This window comes from Podarcis melisellensis (genome assembly GCF_964234715.1).
Source record: "Podarcis melisellensis genome assembly, chromosome: 2".
Lineage (NCBI taxonomy): Eukaryota > Metazoa > Chordata > Lepidosauria > Squamata > Lacertidae > Podarcis > Podarcis melisellensis.
In genome coordinates this window covers 33,532,168-33,549,556 of record NC_138529.1, presented here as the reverse complement: position 1 = coordinate 33,549,556, position 17,389 = coordinate 33,532,168, and the positions used below count along the sequence as shown (strand labels likewise).

General features: G+C 44.6%; 1 protein-coding gene across 4 annotated transcripts in view; it reads left to right on the top strand.

The window, feature by feature from the left end:
- CASKIN2 (CASK interacting protein 2) overlaps positions 1-17,389 on the top strand; it is a 98,313-nt gene that overhangs the window by 3,077 nt on the left and 77,847 nt on the right. For all 4 annotated transcript variants that reach the window (XM_081899552.1, XM_081899551.1, XM_081899554.1 and 1 more), the window contains exon 2: positions 7,417-8,026. In XM_081899552.1, the coding sequence (XP_081755678.1) occupies positions 7,930-8,026 (97 nt within the window). In that variant the 5' untranslated portion in view covers positions 7,417-7,929. The remainder of the gene's footprint in view (positions 1-7,416; positions 8,027-17,389) is intronic.

Here is a 17,389-nt window from a genome sequence, read left to right as displayed (position 1 = left end):
GTGATTAGTAAGTAAAAGAGATAAAATACGTGACTGGAAAACCTATCTGATACTTACCAAAGGAGTGGAGGGAAGTTCAAGGCTCGGCAGAGCCTAAAACAACTTTGTGTTATACTTATGATTTGTGGAGTGGATATAATATGTACAAGTTATGTAATGGATTTTGTATATGTCTATATGTCTATATATGTAATATCAATAAAAACTTATGGGGGGGGGAAAGATCAGTGGTGAAAACCATTTACATTCATGAAGTTATGATCCTACATGGTCTACATGCATGGCGAAGGTGGAGGGAACTCCTTGCTCTATCTAAATGGCACCCTTTCTCCTAAACCAGCCTAATCTGGAGTTTATCATTAAGCATGGCCCAGCCATTTCCATATGGTGATTTTCCACTTCTCTGCACTGTAACATCTAGCACTAAACACTATATAATTCCACTCTACTTTGTGGAGACCTTGCTTGCTACTGTCAGATGCCTTCTTTGTTAGAGACTGGGAAATGCTCTGTTTGTATCTCTTGACAGTTTAATGCATCTTTGATCAAGCTCAGACATAATTTTATATTCATGTTTTCCCAACTCACCCCGGTCATTATATCGTATGTGCATCTGAATGCGCATCCTTTGTTACCCAGTCCTATAAATTCATCTCCACATTAATTCAAGTATGTGTCTTTTGACTGCCTGAGAGGGGCCGCTCTGTGATCAGTTTCAAGTTGTGACAGGGGGTTCTTGGATTTTCACATATCGGGTTGTGAGACAAGTACTTCAGCTCTATTGATATAGCCACCACCATACCTTTTGGGTCGTGGATTTGTTTTAAAATTCAAATTCCAGTGGGTTGTTGTTTTTTGTGGCAGTGTGGAATTCCTCTTAAATATTCTTTTCTTCCTCTTTACTCCCTTCCTGAGTCAAGATCACTCAGATATTCACTGGGCAGGAGGTCAATTTTATTCCCATCCCAAGACCATTTGAAGATTCAAATCTTTCTATTGTGCCGGATTAACATTTGAAAGGGCCAACCCAGCTATTCTGCTGGTTTATCCTTCAGATGCTGTGAGGATGAGGTGGCAGGGATTATACCTTTTTATCACTTCTGCATTGGCAATTGAGGCAACAACTTTTGCCTCAGAGCAAAGGTTGTAAACAGCTGAGGATTCTCAGGGTTGTGAGAACTTGAAGGAAATGGGGATTTGTGTGGTGATGGAAAGTAGAGTGTGTTAAGTTAGCGCTACTAATGGGGATTAGTCATTGTTGACTTCAAGCACTTTATTTGTCCACATCCACCAAGCTCTTCACCTTTCAGTTTATTCTTCCCAGATGAAGAGGAGATGGCCTCAGGAAACAGCAGAAGAGGCAGGTTAGGTATGCAGGAAACAGTGCCGCCAGTTGAGCTGTTTTCAGTATTAGGCCTTGTTTCAAAACCAGCAGGTGCCCCCCTTCTTAAATATACTGTAAGATGCTGATTCTCCTTTCTTCCACTGTGGCTGTGACTGTTCCTAGTTCATCAAGCTTGGTAAGCAACTCCACACAAACCCCAGTCAATTCCAGATAGAAAAGGACTGTCAAGGGATGCGCCTTCATTCAGAATGTTGCTGCTCCACAGAACAAATTCCAGAGCTGCATCACATTTCTCCTCTTTTTTTTTTTAAAAAAAAGCAGCATTGTTTTAGAAATCCCCTAGATATCCACAACCTTTTTCAGTTTTCCTCCACCCTTTGCTCCCTGATGCTTCTGGGCTCAGGGGAAGCGACCCAGGAGAGTTATGTAAGAACTTCTAGTGTATATATCATCGCGCTCAAACATCCTCTCAAAGGGGTTGAGAGAAATAGGCCAAGCGCTCAAACTAAGTTATTGCTCAGAGTAGGCCTGTTGAAATTAATGGGCTTCTTCATTTCAATACACTGAAGACAACCCTCTATTGTTCATTTTTTTGTTTTACTTTTTAAAATGTTTCATACAACTTTCCCACAGAACTCAAAGTGGTTTGCACGAAAAATAAAGAAGGCAAGGCATGTAAACAAAAGCAAATAATTATAAATCACAAAAAAAGTATATATGAGTGCCTCCACGAAATTTAAATCCTTGGTCAAATAGGAAGATCTTACTGTAGATGTGGTGAACCTCTGGCCCTCCAGATGTTGCTAAGACTCAAGCTCCCATGAACTTCAACCAGTATGGGCAAGAGCGAGGGGTGATGGGAGTTGTGGTCCAGGAGCACCTGGGTCTCCCATTTTACAGTCTTTTTGGGAAGGCAGCAATGTTGGAACCATCTTATCTGCTTCTGAGTAAAGGTTTCAAAGTTTGGGGGCCACTGGTGAAAAAGCCCGATCCTTCACCATTGCTAAATAGTGATCTCTGGCCACTGTTACTTAGAAAGAATGGATAACGCTGCCTTCTCCCAGGTATGTCATAGATATTTCATAGATTCATAGAGTTGGAAGGGGCAGGAGAATCATCAACCCTCTGCAATGCAAGAATATGCAGCTGTCTCTTATGGGGATAGAACCTGCAACCTTGACTTTGTCAGCACCAGGCTCTAACCAACAGAGCTATCCAGCTTCTGACTGAGTCTTCGTTGGCAAGTGAGCTTCTGTGGGGACAGATGGATCCATCTAGCTATCACATTTGTACCCTGATCTTCCCTCTAAGGAACTCAGGATAGCTTCTTTCCCCCCCTTTTTTAGTGCTTTACATTTTTCAGGTGTTTTCAAGGGGATGGCTTAAAACCAGGAAACACATAATGTAGGAAATGGGTATGTTAAAAAGGGCTAGAAAAGTCGGTGAGGATTTTTGCCCTTTCAGGGTCCAGAAGCCTATGATGAGTTGCCATTATGGCAGGACTACTAAATTGATATCCAAGTTCTCTGGCAAGGACCACCTTGGTAGATCTTATTTTGAGCCAGGTTTCACTAAAGTTTAGCCACCGAGTCTGTTTTCAACCCTGAAATATGAGAAGTCGTAATTGGATGAGTGCCTCTGAGTGTATACAGAGTACCTTATGCTTCACAATGAGTAATTCCTATTAGTTCCCATGCATGTGGAAACAAGGGGGGTAGGATTACCAGACAGGCTTCAACATCTCCACCTGGTCACTTAAAAACCCCCAACTCAATCAAGCCCTGCATCATTGCGAAGAAGGATTAACTTGCCAAATCTAGTTGAGTTTTCACTTTCCCACCATGGGCACTGCTGCTCTGACACTCTGAAACTCATTCATTACTTGAATCAGCCTGGGAATGACCATATGCTAGTTAACATGCTTTAATCTGCCTGAAATCCTGATGCAACTGGAGTGTTATTTATGGAGACTGTATTTGTGTCTATCAGTTCTAAAGAAGGGAAGGGTCCTTTTTTCTGCTATAGCAATCCTGTATTTCTATATGGTGTATTACAGGTCCCTGCCCACACCTGGTTTTTTGCAGACCTTCTCTGTTCTCATATAACTTCTGCATGATTCAGGTAGTAAACAGAGGACTAGATCACTCATGAATGCACATCACTCAAGAAGGACTCTACTCAATTAGACCAGAGATCTCTCTAGCTCAGCATTCTGTTTCCAGCCCTGGCTAACCAGATTCTTCCAGGAAACCCATAAGCAGGAGATGATGGCCAGAGTCCTCCCCCATTGTTTCCCATCTGCACTTGGTATTTAGGGATATATTGCCTCTGAACATGTAGACTCTACTTAGTTATCATGGCTAAGCAACTGATGGACCTATCCTCCTTGAATGGGTCTAGTTCTCTTTTTACTTGCTGCCTTATCACCTGACGACTCAGTACATCCCATAGTTTTTCCTTCCTGAGTGGAAATGCTGCAGGGGGGCAGACAGGAAAATGGCTGGAGGGCAATGGGTTAAGCTCACATACACACACACAGAGAGAGACACACTTCTCCCTTGGCCTTTCTTCACTTTCAACCAGAGCCTTTCAGAGCTGCTTTTTGGTGTTGATGTTGATGGAAACCACTGCAAAACTTCTACCAGCTTGATCACAGGAGTCTGGACATCGGTAGCGTCAAGACTAGATTACTTCAAAGCAGTCCATATGTGGACTTCCCTTATAGTTGCTCCAGAACATGTTGTTGGCACAGAAAGATGCAGCATGGTTGCTTTTAGGATTGAGATCCTGCCAGCATAGTACATATTTGCTTAAAGATCCGCAGTGGCTGCTGATTTGCTACTGAGCCAAGTTCAAGGTTTTTTTCTATTAGTATATGAAGCCCTTAATAGCTTGGAACCAGTTTGTTTGAAGGATTGCCTTGTCCCATGTGTGCCTGTCTGACCTCCCTCATTCTGCGCAACGTGGGCTTTTGTAAGTGCTGTTTGTTCTGCATTTCCAAGAAGTTCATCTTTTCAGTGTGGCAGCACACCTGTGCTTTGGGACTCCCTTGCCTAATAACATTTGGCAGTCATCCTCATTAAGCTGATTCAAAACTTTAATTTCAGCAAGCCTATCTGGACAGAAAATTTCTTGTTCTCAAGTTCTCCTGATTTTATTTGCATACTATTATACAAATACTAGTAGAATGCTTATTATTTCACTGATTCAGATCGCTTAGAGATTTTGTGGATTAAGTGGCTTATAACACTGTCACTGAAGCAGGTATAAATAACTGCTGCTGTCAGGTAGTAGATGGATCTAGGTACCAGGAACGCAAAAGCACAAATACCTTTGATTTTATTTGTTGCTTAAAGAAGTCAGTTAGTGCCTGTTTGTCTTGTGTGGACAAACTTTGCTGCTGAAATCTGCTGCATCTCTAGATCTGAAGAGGTCCCTTTAGGATGTACTCACTAGGTATGGGATAACAAGGTAGTGGTCTTCGAGACGTTTAGGACTATTACTCCAGGTCCCATCACCCCAAGCCAGCATGACCAATGGTCAGGGATGATGGTAGTCCACAGCTGCTGGAGAGCACCACAATGGCTGTCCCTCACCCAGATGAAGGTATCAGAGCAGGCATTTCTGTAGTATGCACGCTGCTGCCTAATTGTAAGCAGCAAGAAGCAGTATGTTAAGATGGTGGCTGGGAAGTTGCCCTAAATGAGAAGAGGAAGGTGCTTTGTGCATTAGTACATGCAGTTGGGCATTAGATTTGAATGGGCACATTCAGAAGGGCTGAAACTGCATTACAAGAACATCACTCAGTATATAAATTTAGCTTCCCAGTGGGTGCAGTGGTGATGCACACACAGAGGTGCCAACTTGAATAAAATATTGGGGGAGGCAATGGCATCAACTAGGTGCACACCATTTGAATGGCAATGCCCATCAACTGGGTGTAGGGGAGGCTCAAATATTTTATTAGGGAGGTGAAGGAACCTTGGCCCCAGGAGCACACATCCACAACACGGTTTTGATCACCTTGGGTAAGCAGGAGGGGTGATCTTCTGAAAGGGGGTGCTCCCTATGATTATGAAGGCTCTCACAATTTTGAAGCGGGATGGGGGCAGAGCTACTGCGCTTCTTCCCATGCAACCCCTCCCATCATGTTTTAACACAGCAATACAACACCCAAAGAGGGCTAGTAAGTTTTTTGATTCTGAGCATCGCCTCAAAGCCAGATCCACTTTTTGGCAGAAATAGTTCAGTGTGAACGCTGCCTGTTCAAACTGGGACGTTGGTTGAGTCTTTAGAGCAGCCTTGTACTGTTTGGCAACAAGGGAGATGAGTGTGTGGTGAATGTTCTACAGGTGAACATGTCAGTGCCTTGATAAGTGTGGTTACTGACCTCCATCTCTACCTTTATGATTCCATCTTGATTGCTTTACCTTAAGGCAACCTGTTTATCTGAGGATCTCCCAGTGTTGTGCAAACACCAGTTCAAGCCCTCCCTAGCTTTAAGGGAGGTTGTGGGGGAGGGGGGGAGGAGGGGGGAAGCGATATAAAATATAATCTACTCAAGATAAAAATAAAGTCAGCTGTGAGGTGAGGTTGTGTAATTCTTCCCAAGATGCTGTGCCCTAGAAATATGGCGCAATATCACAATGATCAGAGTAATTTAGCTGCTGAAACGGATTAGTGAGGGCAATGATGATGGATTGCCTGCCACCCAAAACCTTTCATTCTATAGCAGAGAATTGACCCCCATTGTAAGAGAATCTTCCCCTGGGCTTCCTTTGGCGCTGTGCTCCGGGCTGTAGTAAATATGTCAGAAATGTACCCAGTTGATCTAATACATTTGCATTTATTGTAATAACTCTTGGATAGAAATTGTGCGTGCGTGTTTTCCTCATCTTCCACATTCTGCGCAGATTACAGCTTCACATTTTCAGAATAAAAAAAAAGGGTAACTTGAAACTATCTTTGCTTGCCAGAGCAGTGTCCTGTGGTATCCGACATATCTCAAAACGTGTGTCATGTTCAATCATGGTGGGTGTGTTTACCACTGAATGTTACTTGCAGAACCCAAGGGGCAGCAGAATTCTGAGGCTGGTGGGGCAGATGAGACTGTTCACTCACTAGTCCCATTGCTCTGTCCTTCAGTGGCATCTGCTTAGGCACCCCACTCTAACCTGGGGTGTTTATATTTGTTTGGGTATTAAAGGACAGTTGGGTGGGAGCAGCCATTGTGCATCAGACAAATTCCACCAAGCCCGACATCCTATGCAGCTCTTGATGTTATAGAGCTGGAGTAAGGACTGAATGCTATTTCCTGTGTACCAGTTCAAGGTCTATGTAGATGATCCGATTTCTCTCTTTGCATTAAACCTCCAGGGACTTCCAGGTATTGTCCGATTCTCAGCTCCCACCAGTCCTAGCCAGCACGGTTGATGGAAGTTGTAGTCCTTCAACATCAGGGGCAGGGGTTGGGGTGCGCAGGCTCCATCTCTGTACAAAACATATGCGAAAGTGGCCACCATGCTGTATTTGAATAATAAGTAAGTGGTCTAATGAACGTGCATGGCTGCTGTCACACCACTGATGAGCGAATATATTGGACAGCTCTTTTAGAATTTGGAACATTGAGACCAATTAGTTTTAAGAGGGGAAGGTTCTAGGATCTCATAGCAGTAACAGGGCAGAATATTTTCTTAAAAACCCGAAGGCATGTGTGGTGCCTCTGCTAAAGTCTTTGAAGATACAGGAGAACTAGTGCTGCGTGTAATGTTTGGAGGATTAGATTTCTGAGCACAGTTGACACCACTCCTGGTTCCTCTCCTTTATCCTCATTGAATCTTCTATGTACTTGATTCACGAAGCCCAGCTTTCCATCTTGTCTCCGATCTTGGATTTTTCTTTTTCTTAGTAGTTAGTCAGAGTAGCAGCGAAAGTGTGTGCATGCATACGCACACACAGCACACACATATGAACAGAAAATAAGCAAATTGGAATTCAGGATTTGGTTGGGCACAACATTCCAAAGAGTCAACAGCCTTTTTGAAAACAGATTCTGTCCTTCATCTTCACAGGTATCTGAACAACTGCTCAAGTGTTGGCTGCAAACAATCCGGATCTGCAGACCTGAAGCCTCGAAGGATACCTCTTACCTGTGATGGGCCTGGTATTCATCTAGGAAGAACTGGAGATTGCTTGGGACACCCCGGGCTTAGCGAAATATAACCCCCTGGGTTGCCTGGACCTTTTAACAAACAATTAATTTCTCATTCCTGACGTCTACAAACAGCTGGGATCCAGTCCCTAAGCGCTGAATTACCATCCATTTAATTGACTGAATATTCTTTAACAAGGCCTCATCTCCTCTCCATTCCCTTGTAAAGGAGTGCAACTCCCGGTAGCATTTATCATCATTAACAGAGACTTTTTTATGTACTGTGGGATTTCTGAATATATTTCATTTGTTTGGCTTGCTCCCCCGCCCCCCACTTCTCTGGTGGAGTTTATCTTGACTAGTTATCGCACACACGCACACACACGGAGCACTCCGATGGCTTCATAAATCAGAGGAGCAGCAGCCCTTATTCATGATGGGGCGAGAGCAGGAGCTGATCCAGGCTGTGAAAAACGGGGATGTACCTGGTGTGCAGAAATTGGTGGCAAAGGTCAAGGCATCCAAAAGCAGTGAGTATCTCCCTATGTCTTATTTCAGCATTCTCCCATGATTGGTCAGCACCCACCAGTGAGATCATAAGAGTCTTGTGACTGTTGGCAAAGAGCTTTTGGTTACTGCAACAAAAGGGATATGCAGTGGCTGGTGGTTGCTTCCAGGCCAAAGGTTGAAAGTAGCAGGCTAGTCTACAATGGGCAAACAGAACCTCTGGAGCATGGGCCACATGTAGACCACCAGTCATCAGATGCTGGATCTCTGTAGCCCATGCATGCCCTCTCTCCCTTCTTGCTGTGATGTGCTGAGAAAGAGACTTCATTTTTGGGGCACTGCATCATAGAAACCCATCAAGCTGGCCATGGAGAAAAGAGCAGTCTCTTTCTCTGTGGGCAGCTAGTTGCGTTTCCATGCTACACACTGAGAACAGTCCCTTTCTCAGCACACAGCATGGAGGGCCAATGTTCATAGAAGCAATGTTCATAGAAGAAGAGATCTCTCTTTCTGCCAGGGCAGCTCACTTAGCTCCTGTGCTGGGTCCTGAGAATTCTGGATTCTGGCTAATCTGAAGACCACAACCACCTCTCTCCACCCCTCCCATGGGAATGCAGACATTCAGTGGAACAAAGCTTCCCTGCCCCTGACCTAGAACAAAATACGCCTTCATGCATTACATGGGGCACAGGTACAAGGTGTCTTTACACAAGTGGAAGCCTGTATACTTGTTGACATGTGCAGCTCAGCTATTGAATGTACCATGTGAAGACCCCTCATTGAATGTACCATGTGAAGACCCCTAATGAGAGCGTTCAGTGTGTGGGTTCCATGAATGCTATGTCTTAACACAACCGCAGGAGGCAACTGTTGCAGAAGCGGGGAACATTTCTTGCACTAATTTTATATAAATCCATAGGAGGAGGAACCATAAAATACAGCATGGGCAGGATCTGAGTGTAGAAGTGCTGGGGATGTGGCTCCTGTTGCTATTGCAGTGGGGTGTGTGGACTGCGAGTTGCAGACTCGGCTCATGTTGCTTCTGATAGCTAATCTGCAATAAAAGGAGACCTTGTCATCATGGTTGGCCTTGTTTCCGCAACACTTTGCTTTTCTTGGTCCCAACTACTTCCCAAGTGTCGGAAAGCTCAAGTGGTGCAGGAGCTGTGAGCAGACAGGATTCCACAACAATGACGAAGGATACTTTTTTTTTTTAAGGAAAATTAAAATAGATGCAGTGAGATATCCTTCATGGTGAAGTGTATTCAGGTTGCAGTTACTGTGGAAATTGTTGGGTTTTCTGTTTGGAGGAATGGATCAAGATAAGAGTCACCCCCTTCACAGGCGAGAGCAGCCTTTCTCAACCTTGCATCCCTAGAACTTGTTGGACTACAACTCCCATCGTTCCTAGCCAGCATGGCCAGTGGTTATTGATGATGGGAGTTGTGGTTCAAGAACGTCTGGGGACCCAAGATGGAGAAAGACTGGGTTAGAGCTTGTGGATGGAAAGTCATTGACTTAACACAGGTGTCTCCTAAACCCACTGAAATTAACGGGCTTGAGTGACTCAGGCACTGCTGGATTGGCGCCAGAAACTTTTTACTTGCTGTAATACTGCATAACAATGGCCGGCAAAGCCACCTACCTTGAAACCGGCACATTAAACAAGTCCTGCTTCTCTAACCTGTTTGGTTCTGCCACCCTCTGTTGTGTATCCTCCTAAAGCAGGAGTGGAGAACTTGTGGACCTGTAAATGTTGCTGGGCTGAAACTTCCATCATCCTTGACAATTGGCTAGGCTGGCTGAGGCTTTTGGGAGATGGAGCCCAATAGCATCTAGAGGACCACAGGTTCCCCAGCCTTGTTCTAAAGAATAGCAGCGTAAGTACAGTTGTAGCAGTCTGAATCCTTTGTACACCTGTGGAATATTCCATCTTTCAGCTCCCAGGGAGAGGTCTGTTCAGGGCATGGCTGACCTCCAGGGAGCAGTAGGAACCTCAACCTGTGACCAACTCTATGGGTGCTGGTGGGAGGGTAGCAGCCACCCAACCCCAGTGAACCATAATCCCCAGATTCAGTAACTCAGGTTTTAGCAATTCTCAGGAAAGAAGAATTTGGGGAAAGTGAGTGTAGGTCTTCCTTATATCACTCTGTATTGGTGATATGGTGGCTCATTCTCCCTTTGCCTGCCATCTTGGATGTGCTAAATTTTATCAATCAGGAAACATTAGGAGTGTTGGAATCTGCCTGCTACTATTCCTTGCTCTACAGCCCAGGTCCAGGGCTTCATTTGACGCAGTCGGAGCTCTACCTTCTCTCTCCTTCAAAAACTTTGACTGGCAACCCCCATTTAAAATGGGGGCCCTGTGTTGCTAGTTGCCTTTCCCTGTTGTGGATGGAAGGTTTGGAGACTTGGTTTTCTTTAGTCCTTTCAGTGTTATACTTAGGTGGCTGAGTCTGGGGTTGAGTCTTGTGGACCACTGTTCAAAACAAACCATGTTTGTTTGTTTAATCAAAAGAAACAATTTGGTAAGAGCAAGAGCAGCTTGGGTTCATGCATTCATTAATAGGAAACAGTAACTGGACTGAGGATTAAAAAAGGAAAAAACCAGGAGGAGATAAAAGCTCCTGGGTCAAGGGCTGCAAAGCTTCTTCTGATTGAGAAAAGGATGTAAGGAATTTCCCTGGTGCTGGGCTTAAAGAACAGATGCTTTGGCTACCCAAAAGCTACATCTGGGGGACATTCTCAAGGCTCTGACACAAGAAGCCGGATTACATAGAAGGATACCAGTGAGGGCTAAGGCGCTGCTCAGTGGTTTTGTGGCCGATATAAGGGATTTGGGTGCGAATTTAAAAATAATCTGCCAGGAAAGAGATTGGGGCATGGGGCTGTGGGTGGCGAGAGTCTGCTAAGACGAACATGCCAGCGAACCTTCCCAGAAGAATTTCTTTACACCTGCTTTGAAGAGGCTGGGAATAAAGGGGTGAAAAGACTTGTTCCAGTCTTGTCTTCCATGACATAATGCTAGTGGTCGCGCCGTCCTTTTTGGGCCAGTGGGCACCTTTGAACTTTTGAAAAAGCACTGTGGGCACCAGTCACAAAATGGCTGGCAGATACTGAGTTTAAGTGGATAAGTGTCAAATATTGGCTGTATGTAGAATTAAAAAAATTAAGGGTGAAAGAAAGTGATGCCCTTTGAAGTAAAAAGGCAGCTTGGCTGAGGCATCTCTTAAATAGAAGTACAATGGGCCTTTCCACCGAGAATGAAAGACACAAATATGTTTGGATTGTATCTACAGGCCTTTATACCTAATCACCTAAGGGCTCTTTATAGATGGATCCTGGATTAAGGGTGCCAATGGACAACTTTAGTGGTGGGTAACCTGTAGTCCTCCAGATACTTTGGGGCTAAAACTTCTCATCAGTTCTAGCCAGCATGACCAGTGGTCAGAGGCGAAGGGAGCTTCTTATCCCACAGCAACTGGAGGCTACAGGGCCATGGCCTTCTGAATTTTTCCTTGCCAAAAGAAGCTACAGTTGTACCTTGGGATACATACGTTTCAGGTTACAGACTCCGCTAACCCAGAAATAGTATCTTGGGTTAAGAACTTTGCTTTAGGATGAGAACAGAAATCGTGTTCTGGTGGCGCGGCGGCAGCAGGAGGCCCCATTAGCTAAAGCGGTGCTTCAGGTTAAGAACAGTTTCAGGTTAAGAACGGACCTCTGGAACGAATTAAGTACTTAACCCCAGGTACCACTGCTTCTTTTGGACGGGACAGTGCTGCAGTTCCTTCGAGAGCAGGGGTGGCAGCGGCAGGTTTAGCCCCTACCCTCCTGAAAGCCTTCTGTTCCTGATCCCTTACGATTCTCACTCATCCCCAAAACGGCACATACAAAGCAGAATGTTTGCCGCATTTTGCCGCTCATTAAAGCGCCTCTTTCCATATGACAGGCCGAGATGCTGAGTTTTTTAAAATCCCTCTAAGAGTCCTTCTGCTGTCTCAGTGGATTCAGCGCTGCGTCTCTCTGATTAGCCCTCGGGGATCGCGTGTGTCTAAAAAAAGTCGCTGCACGTAACCGAGAATCAAGAGCCAGTCCCGGCAATGGGAACTTCAGGGACACGTAGTTTTAATATTCAACGGGCATTTTCTCTGGGAGAGAGAGCGTGGCTTGGAAAATGTAGCTCTGCAAATGGGTCACAGCACCTATTATTGGGTGGCCCTGTGGGAACTGTGGGCAGTGGCCTATTGGGGGTGGGGTGGGCAGCAGTGGACGGTTTGTTTTCATCCTGCAGCTGTGCTCTGGGACAGGGAAGCAAGGGTGCTTTCCCTGGTTCAGATAATTCAACTGGAGGAAACGGGGATTCTTCAAAACCTTGCACCTTCGCTGAGGAGAGAGCCCTTTTGACCCTGCCGAGTTGCCATAGGAGCTGTCACCCACAGCAGCAGCAGGAGATTCTCCCCTTTTAAAACAACAACAACAACAACACAAACTTCTTTCTTTCCCTCTGTCAGTGTCTGAATGCAGCGGACTTTAATTGAAATTGTTAAACGACCCGTCAAGGCTTTGGGCTTTCTCCCTGATGATCAATCACTTTTTCGGCTGGACGCGCTTATTAACAATGGGCCAGTTGGCTGGGCTGGGGTGAGCCCCGTATCCTCAGAGGAGAAGGGAAGGAAATAGGACTCAGGTTTTAGATTCCTGGGGGAGGAGGCAGCAGCAGTCGGTGGCTATTGTCCCTCAGAAAGGACAATGTCTGGTGAGCCTTTTTGGAGGGGGAGGAGGGGTTTTTTAATTCAGTCCGCTCATAAGAGCAGGGTCTTTCTGAAGCTTGTCAAAGGTTTCAGTTGTATTCAGGGAATACACATTCCTCTTTGCATATCCCCTAAGCGCCTCGAGAAACTTCCCTACATGTAATCGCAGGAACTTGTAAGGAAGAAGTGGTCAAATGTAATCCTTAAAAATATGGGAAGGAAGACTTGGAGTGCCTCTTGGGCAGTATACACACAATATATTTTAAGTGCACATCCCCAGAGAATCATATGAATCATCTAATTTACTCCTCACAGAGCTACAATTCATGGCTGCCTTAACAAACTACAGTTCCTAGGTTTCTTGGGTGTGTGTGTGTGTTCTTTAAATATATGTTGTGTGCACACAGCCTTAATCTCATGGCTATGTTGTGCTTATATCTACTGCTGATTCACAGTGACTCTTTTCATGAGTTGCCATAAATTTTGTGACCTTTCTGTGTGGGATTTCCCCCTCTGAAAATACTGTTGTTGTTCTTCTTCCATTGGTCTTCGCACATGCTGCTTGATCATCACTGGGGGCTTTGTGTCTGAATAGATCCCATGATGGGATTTGAATGGATCCCATCTCTAGTCTTCCAAATTATTGTGGAGAAGTGACAAAGATCATCAGAAAACATATAACCACTTGGGAGATTTTCTCAGTGTGTCAGAAAGGAGACTGCCCTAATGCTTTCAGAGTTATCATTCTCAAGTGAAGGACTCAAACTGACATCAGAAACAAAGCACCATGCTTTCAACCACCTGTTTCTGTTCTGTCTGAGTAGCTACTGTGAATGAAAGCGTGGTTTTGAAATTCACCAGAGTTTTAGGCAGAAGGCAAAAAATGAGATTTGAGAGTGCTTCCAGGATGCTCAATCAGACAACCGATGTGAACAGTTTCAATACCTAGGTATTGCAAACTGATCAACTAATTTTAAGGCAGTGTTCTCTGATGTGTTGACTTAACAACTGCTGGTGGAAGGAGACTGGAAGCTTTCAAATTAGGGACTGTAGGAGGCACTGCCAGTTTTTGTGTGCTCTGCCCACACTGGTAACAGACACCAGGAATGTGTGTAAGTGCTTTTCCTCCCACCGTCATAAGTGAACCAGCTAAAAGTAGTGCAAGCACTAAAAGTTAAAGGAAGGAATGAAGAATTTCATATATTCTGCAAGGGCAAACCTGGTTTTGCCGCAAGTGGTACACTCAAGAGAGGAAGCTGCAGCTAATGCTGTTCCTTCAGGAGTGTATCCATATGAATCCCATGTTTTGCTTTGTTTGCAAACACAGATTTGCCACATTAACACATTATGCTTTTAGGTGTACATTTAAAACACAGTTCTCAAGTGTGCATCTAAAAAGCATGACATATGAAGGAGCTTTTCCCATCCTTTGGGAGTGCTAAAACAAGACATTTAATATGACGCACTTATCTGATAGAGGTTAGGTGAAACCATTGTGCTTTGACCGCTGTTGCTGCTACTTTATTTGAACTAGTACTTCTTGAAATTGCACATTACCTTTCCATGGGTGCATGTGAAATGTCTCAGGTAGATGCTGGAAAACGTTCCAGTTTGGGATCAACAGTCTGCAGCAGGCGAACTTCAATGAACCCAGTGTAGATAAGATCGCAGGTGTGTGTGATTCAGCATGCTCAACACCATTCACAAATCTTTCCACCCGTTAGCACCACAGCAAAATCTTCCTGGGATTTCAGCTTTTGGTTTGAATGTCTGATCTGTTTGCATGCCTTATGAATGCAGTTGTGTGTGCTGATTCTTTTGCTCGTCCTTCTGCAGCACCCTAGTTATTAAATGTTTGCTTTGTTCCATTCCTACATAAAACTCTTATATGCTACATTGGTTGTCAGAATATCAAACTTCCCCAGCCCTAGTGCCCTCCAGATGCCTTAGTCTACAAATCCCATCAGTTCCAGCTACCATAGCCAAGAGCCTGGGATGATGGAACTTTTAGTCCAACAATATCTGGAGAGCCTGCATAGTTGGGGGAGTCTAATCTAGGGAGGTTCTGTGCGCTCCTTCTCTGCTGTAGGAGGAATCTGTTATCCATCATGGGAGGCACTTCTCATAAGGAGGGGGATGTTCCAGCAGGATATGTTTCTTTCTAAATTCCAGAGGTCTCGGATATTTCAAGAAATACTGCCTTGGCTGCAAGAATGAGTCCTCCTGTCTCTTGGAACACCTACTCTCCATAAAACAATTGTAGTATTTCCGTTTGGGGATGTAAAGCCCGCTGCTGCTTGTGGCAGTGAAACTAAGGAAGGGAATTTATATTTAGTTCATTCTCATACAAGGAAGCAGATGGGAACAACTTCAGAGCTTCAGAAACACCCCACTCTACACAGTGCACACTATTCCAGATGAAGCAGCAGTTTCAGGAATCGGTGTAATTTTGTAGATCTTAATAAGAGCAGAAGTCTAGTAGATCTGAAGCTCCAGTGGTCCCCAGTCAGTGGGCATATTAATTAGAACAAGGGTTGGCAGCTGATAGATCAGGATGGGATCTACTGGGTGATTTGCAAAAAACCATGGTGTTTTCTAGGTTTGAAATGAAAATGGACTTTTGTGTAAATGGATTGTGAAGATAGCTCAGTTCTGTTGCTCAGAATTTATTTCCTTTACAGTGGTACCTTGCTTCAGGTTACAGATTCCACTAACCCAGAAATAGTGCTTCAGGTTAAGAACTTTGCTTCTTGATAAGAACAGAAATCGGGCTCCGGTGGCGCGGCAGCAGGAGGCCCCATTATCTAAAATGGTGCTTCAGGTTAAGAACAGTTTCAGGTTAAGAACGGACCTCCGGAATGAATTAAGTACTTAACCCGAGGTACCACTCTACTTAGAATGTGTACAGACACAACCAGTCCTTTAAATCTTTGTCTTTTGCACTCTGCTCTCATTGAGAGCCAGTGTGGTGTAGTGGTTAAGAGTCGTAGTCTCGTAATCTGGGGAACTGGGTTCGTGTCTCCACTCCTCCACATGCAGCTGCTGGGTGACCTTGGGCTAGTCACACTTCTCTGAAGTCTCTCAGCCCCACTCACCTCACAGAGTGTTTGTTGTGGGGGAGGAAGGGAAAGGAGAATGTTAGCCGCTTTGAAACTCCTTAAAGGGAGTGAAAGGCAGGATATCAAATCCAAACTCTTCTTCTTCTTCTTGGTAGATTTTGGGGCTTTAGTAAAACAACAATAACAAGGTAGATACATCAAGCTTGGAGTCTGTCCACCTCTAGCTTAGGGAAACCTTAATTCACAATCCCCAATGGCTTAATCAAAATTGTCCTCTTTTAACGACTTTTCTCTTGTTTTAGTGAATTTGACATCATTTGGACAGTCACAATTTTGTCTGGGGTATTTTTTAGTTAGCCCCCCTCCCCAAATGTAGGGCCTATGGAAAGCGTTCTGTTATAATATTTCATATCACGGGCTGATTCAAACCAGCCAAAATTGGAAAGAGATGAATGTTGGTATGACTGTTCAAATTAAGCCTAATTTCACCAAATTCCATAGAATTCCGTTTAATTTTCTGATTTTTAGATTGCGCCTCGATACCCTACAATATGCGACACAGAAAAATGTACTGCATCAAACAGGGGAGCCTTTTGTACTTAGAACTGCTTGCTGTCCCTGTGTAGAAAAAATGTCATTATTTCTTTGCATGTGTGATTTGAATGGATGCACATTTAAATATATCACTGATTAACATTGTGGAAGAGCTCCATAAAGCAAGCAAGCAGAAACCAGCCAGGAGGTGAAAACTGCAAAGACAGTTAAAAAACCCGAGGTTGTGATCACATTTTGTAGCATTGCGGTGGGCCAGGTAACTTGCTTTCAGGATATCAAAATAGGCAGTATTAACCCAGCAAGGGCATTTTAGATCAAATGCATACCCTCCAAGTGTCCTGATTTTCCTGGGACAGTCCCGGAATTACGAAAGCCATCCCGGCTTCTGATTTGATCCTGGAATGTCCCTATTTCCCCTGCCGGTGCTTATCCTGAGTGGCAGCAGTGGCAAGAGAGCATCTCGTTGCCTCTCCATGGTGAACGACGGTATCATGGCATTGAGTCTGAGCATTCTATTGGAGTTTTCCCAGAAAGAGAGACAGACAGGCAACAATCAGCACTGAAGCATCCCTGTTTGGGATGCTGGCTGGCTTCTATACTGGAATTGGCTGCAACTACCCACCACTCTGCGGGGGCCAACAGAGGGACTTTATCCTCTGTTTAGCACATCTTAATGATGGGAGGAGCCTCTCTCCCTGCTGAGTCAAAGGCCACAGGGATGTGGGCTTTTGCTTAGAGCAGTGTTTCCCAACCTTGTGCCTCCAGCTGTTTTTGAACTACAACTCCCATCATCCCTGACTAGCAAGACCAGTGGCAAGGGATGATGGGAATTGTAGTCCAAAAACAGCTGGAGGCACAAGGTTGGGAAACACTGGCTTAGAGAGCTCCTCAGCCTCTCTCAGTCGAGATGTGAGTGGGGAATGGAGAGAACACACAAAGTTCATTTACTAGGTTAAACAGACTGCTAAACAGCAAAAACAAAAACTTACTAGGTCACCCCGTCCTTGAGGTAATGTTC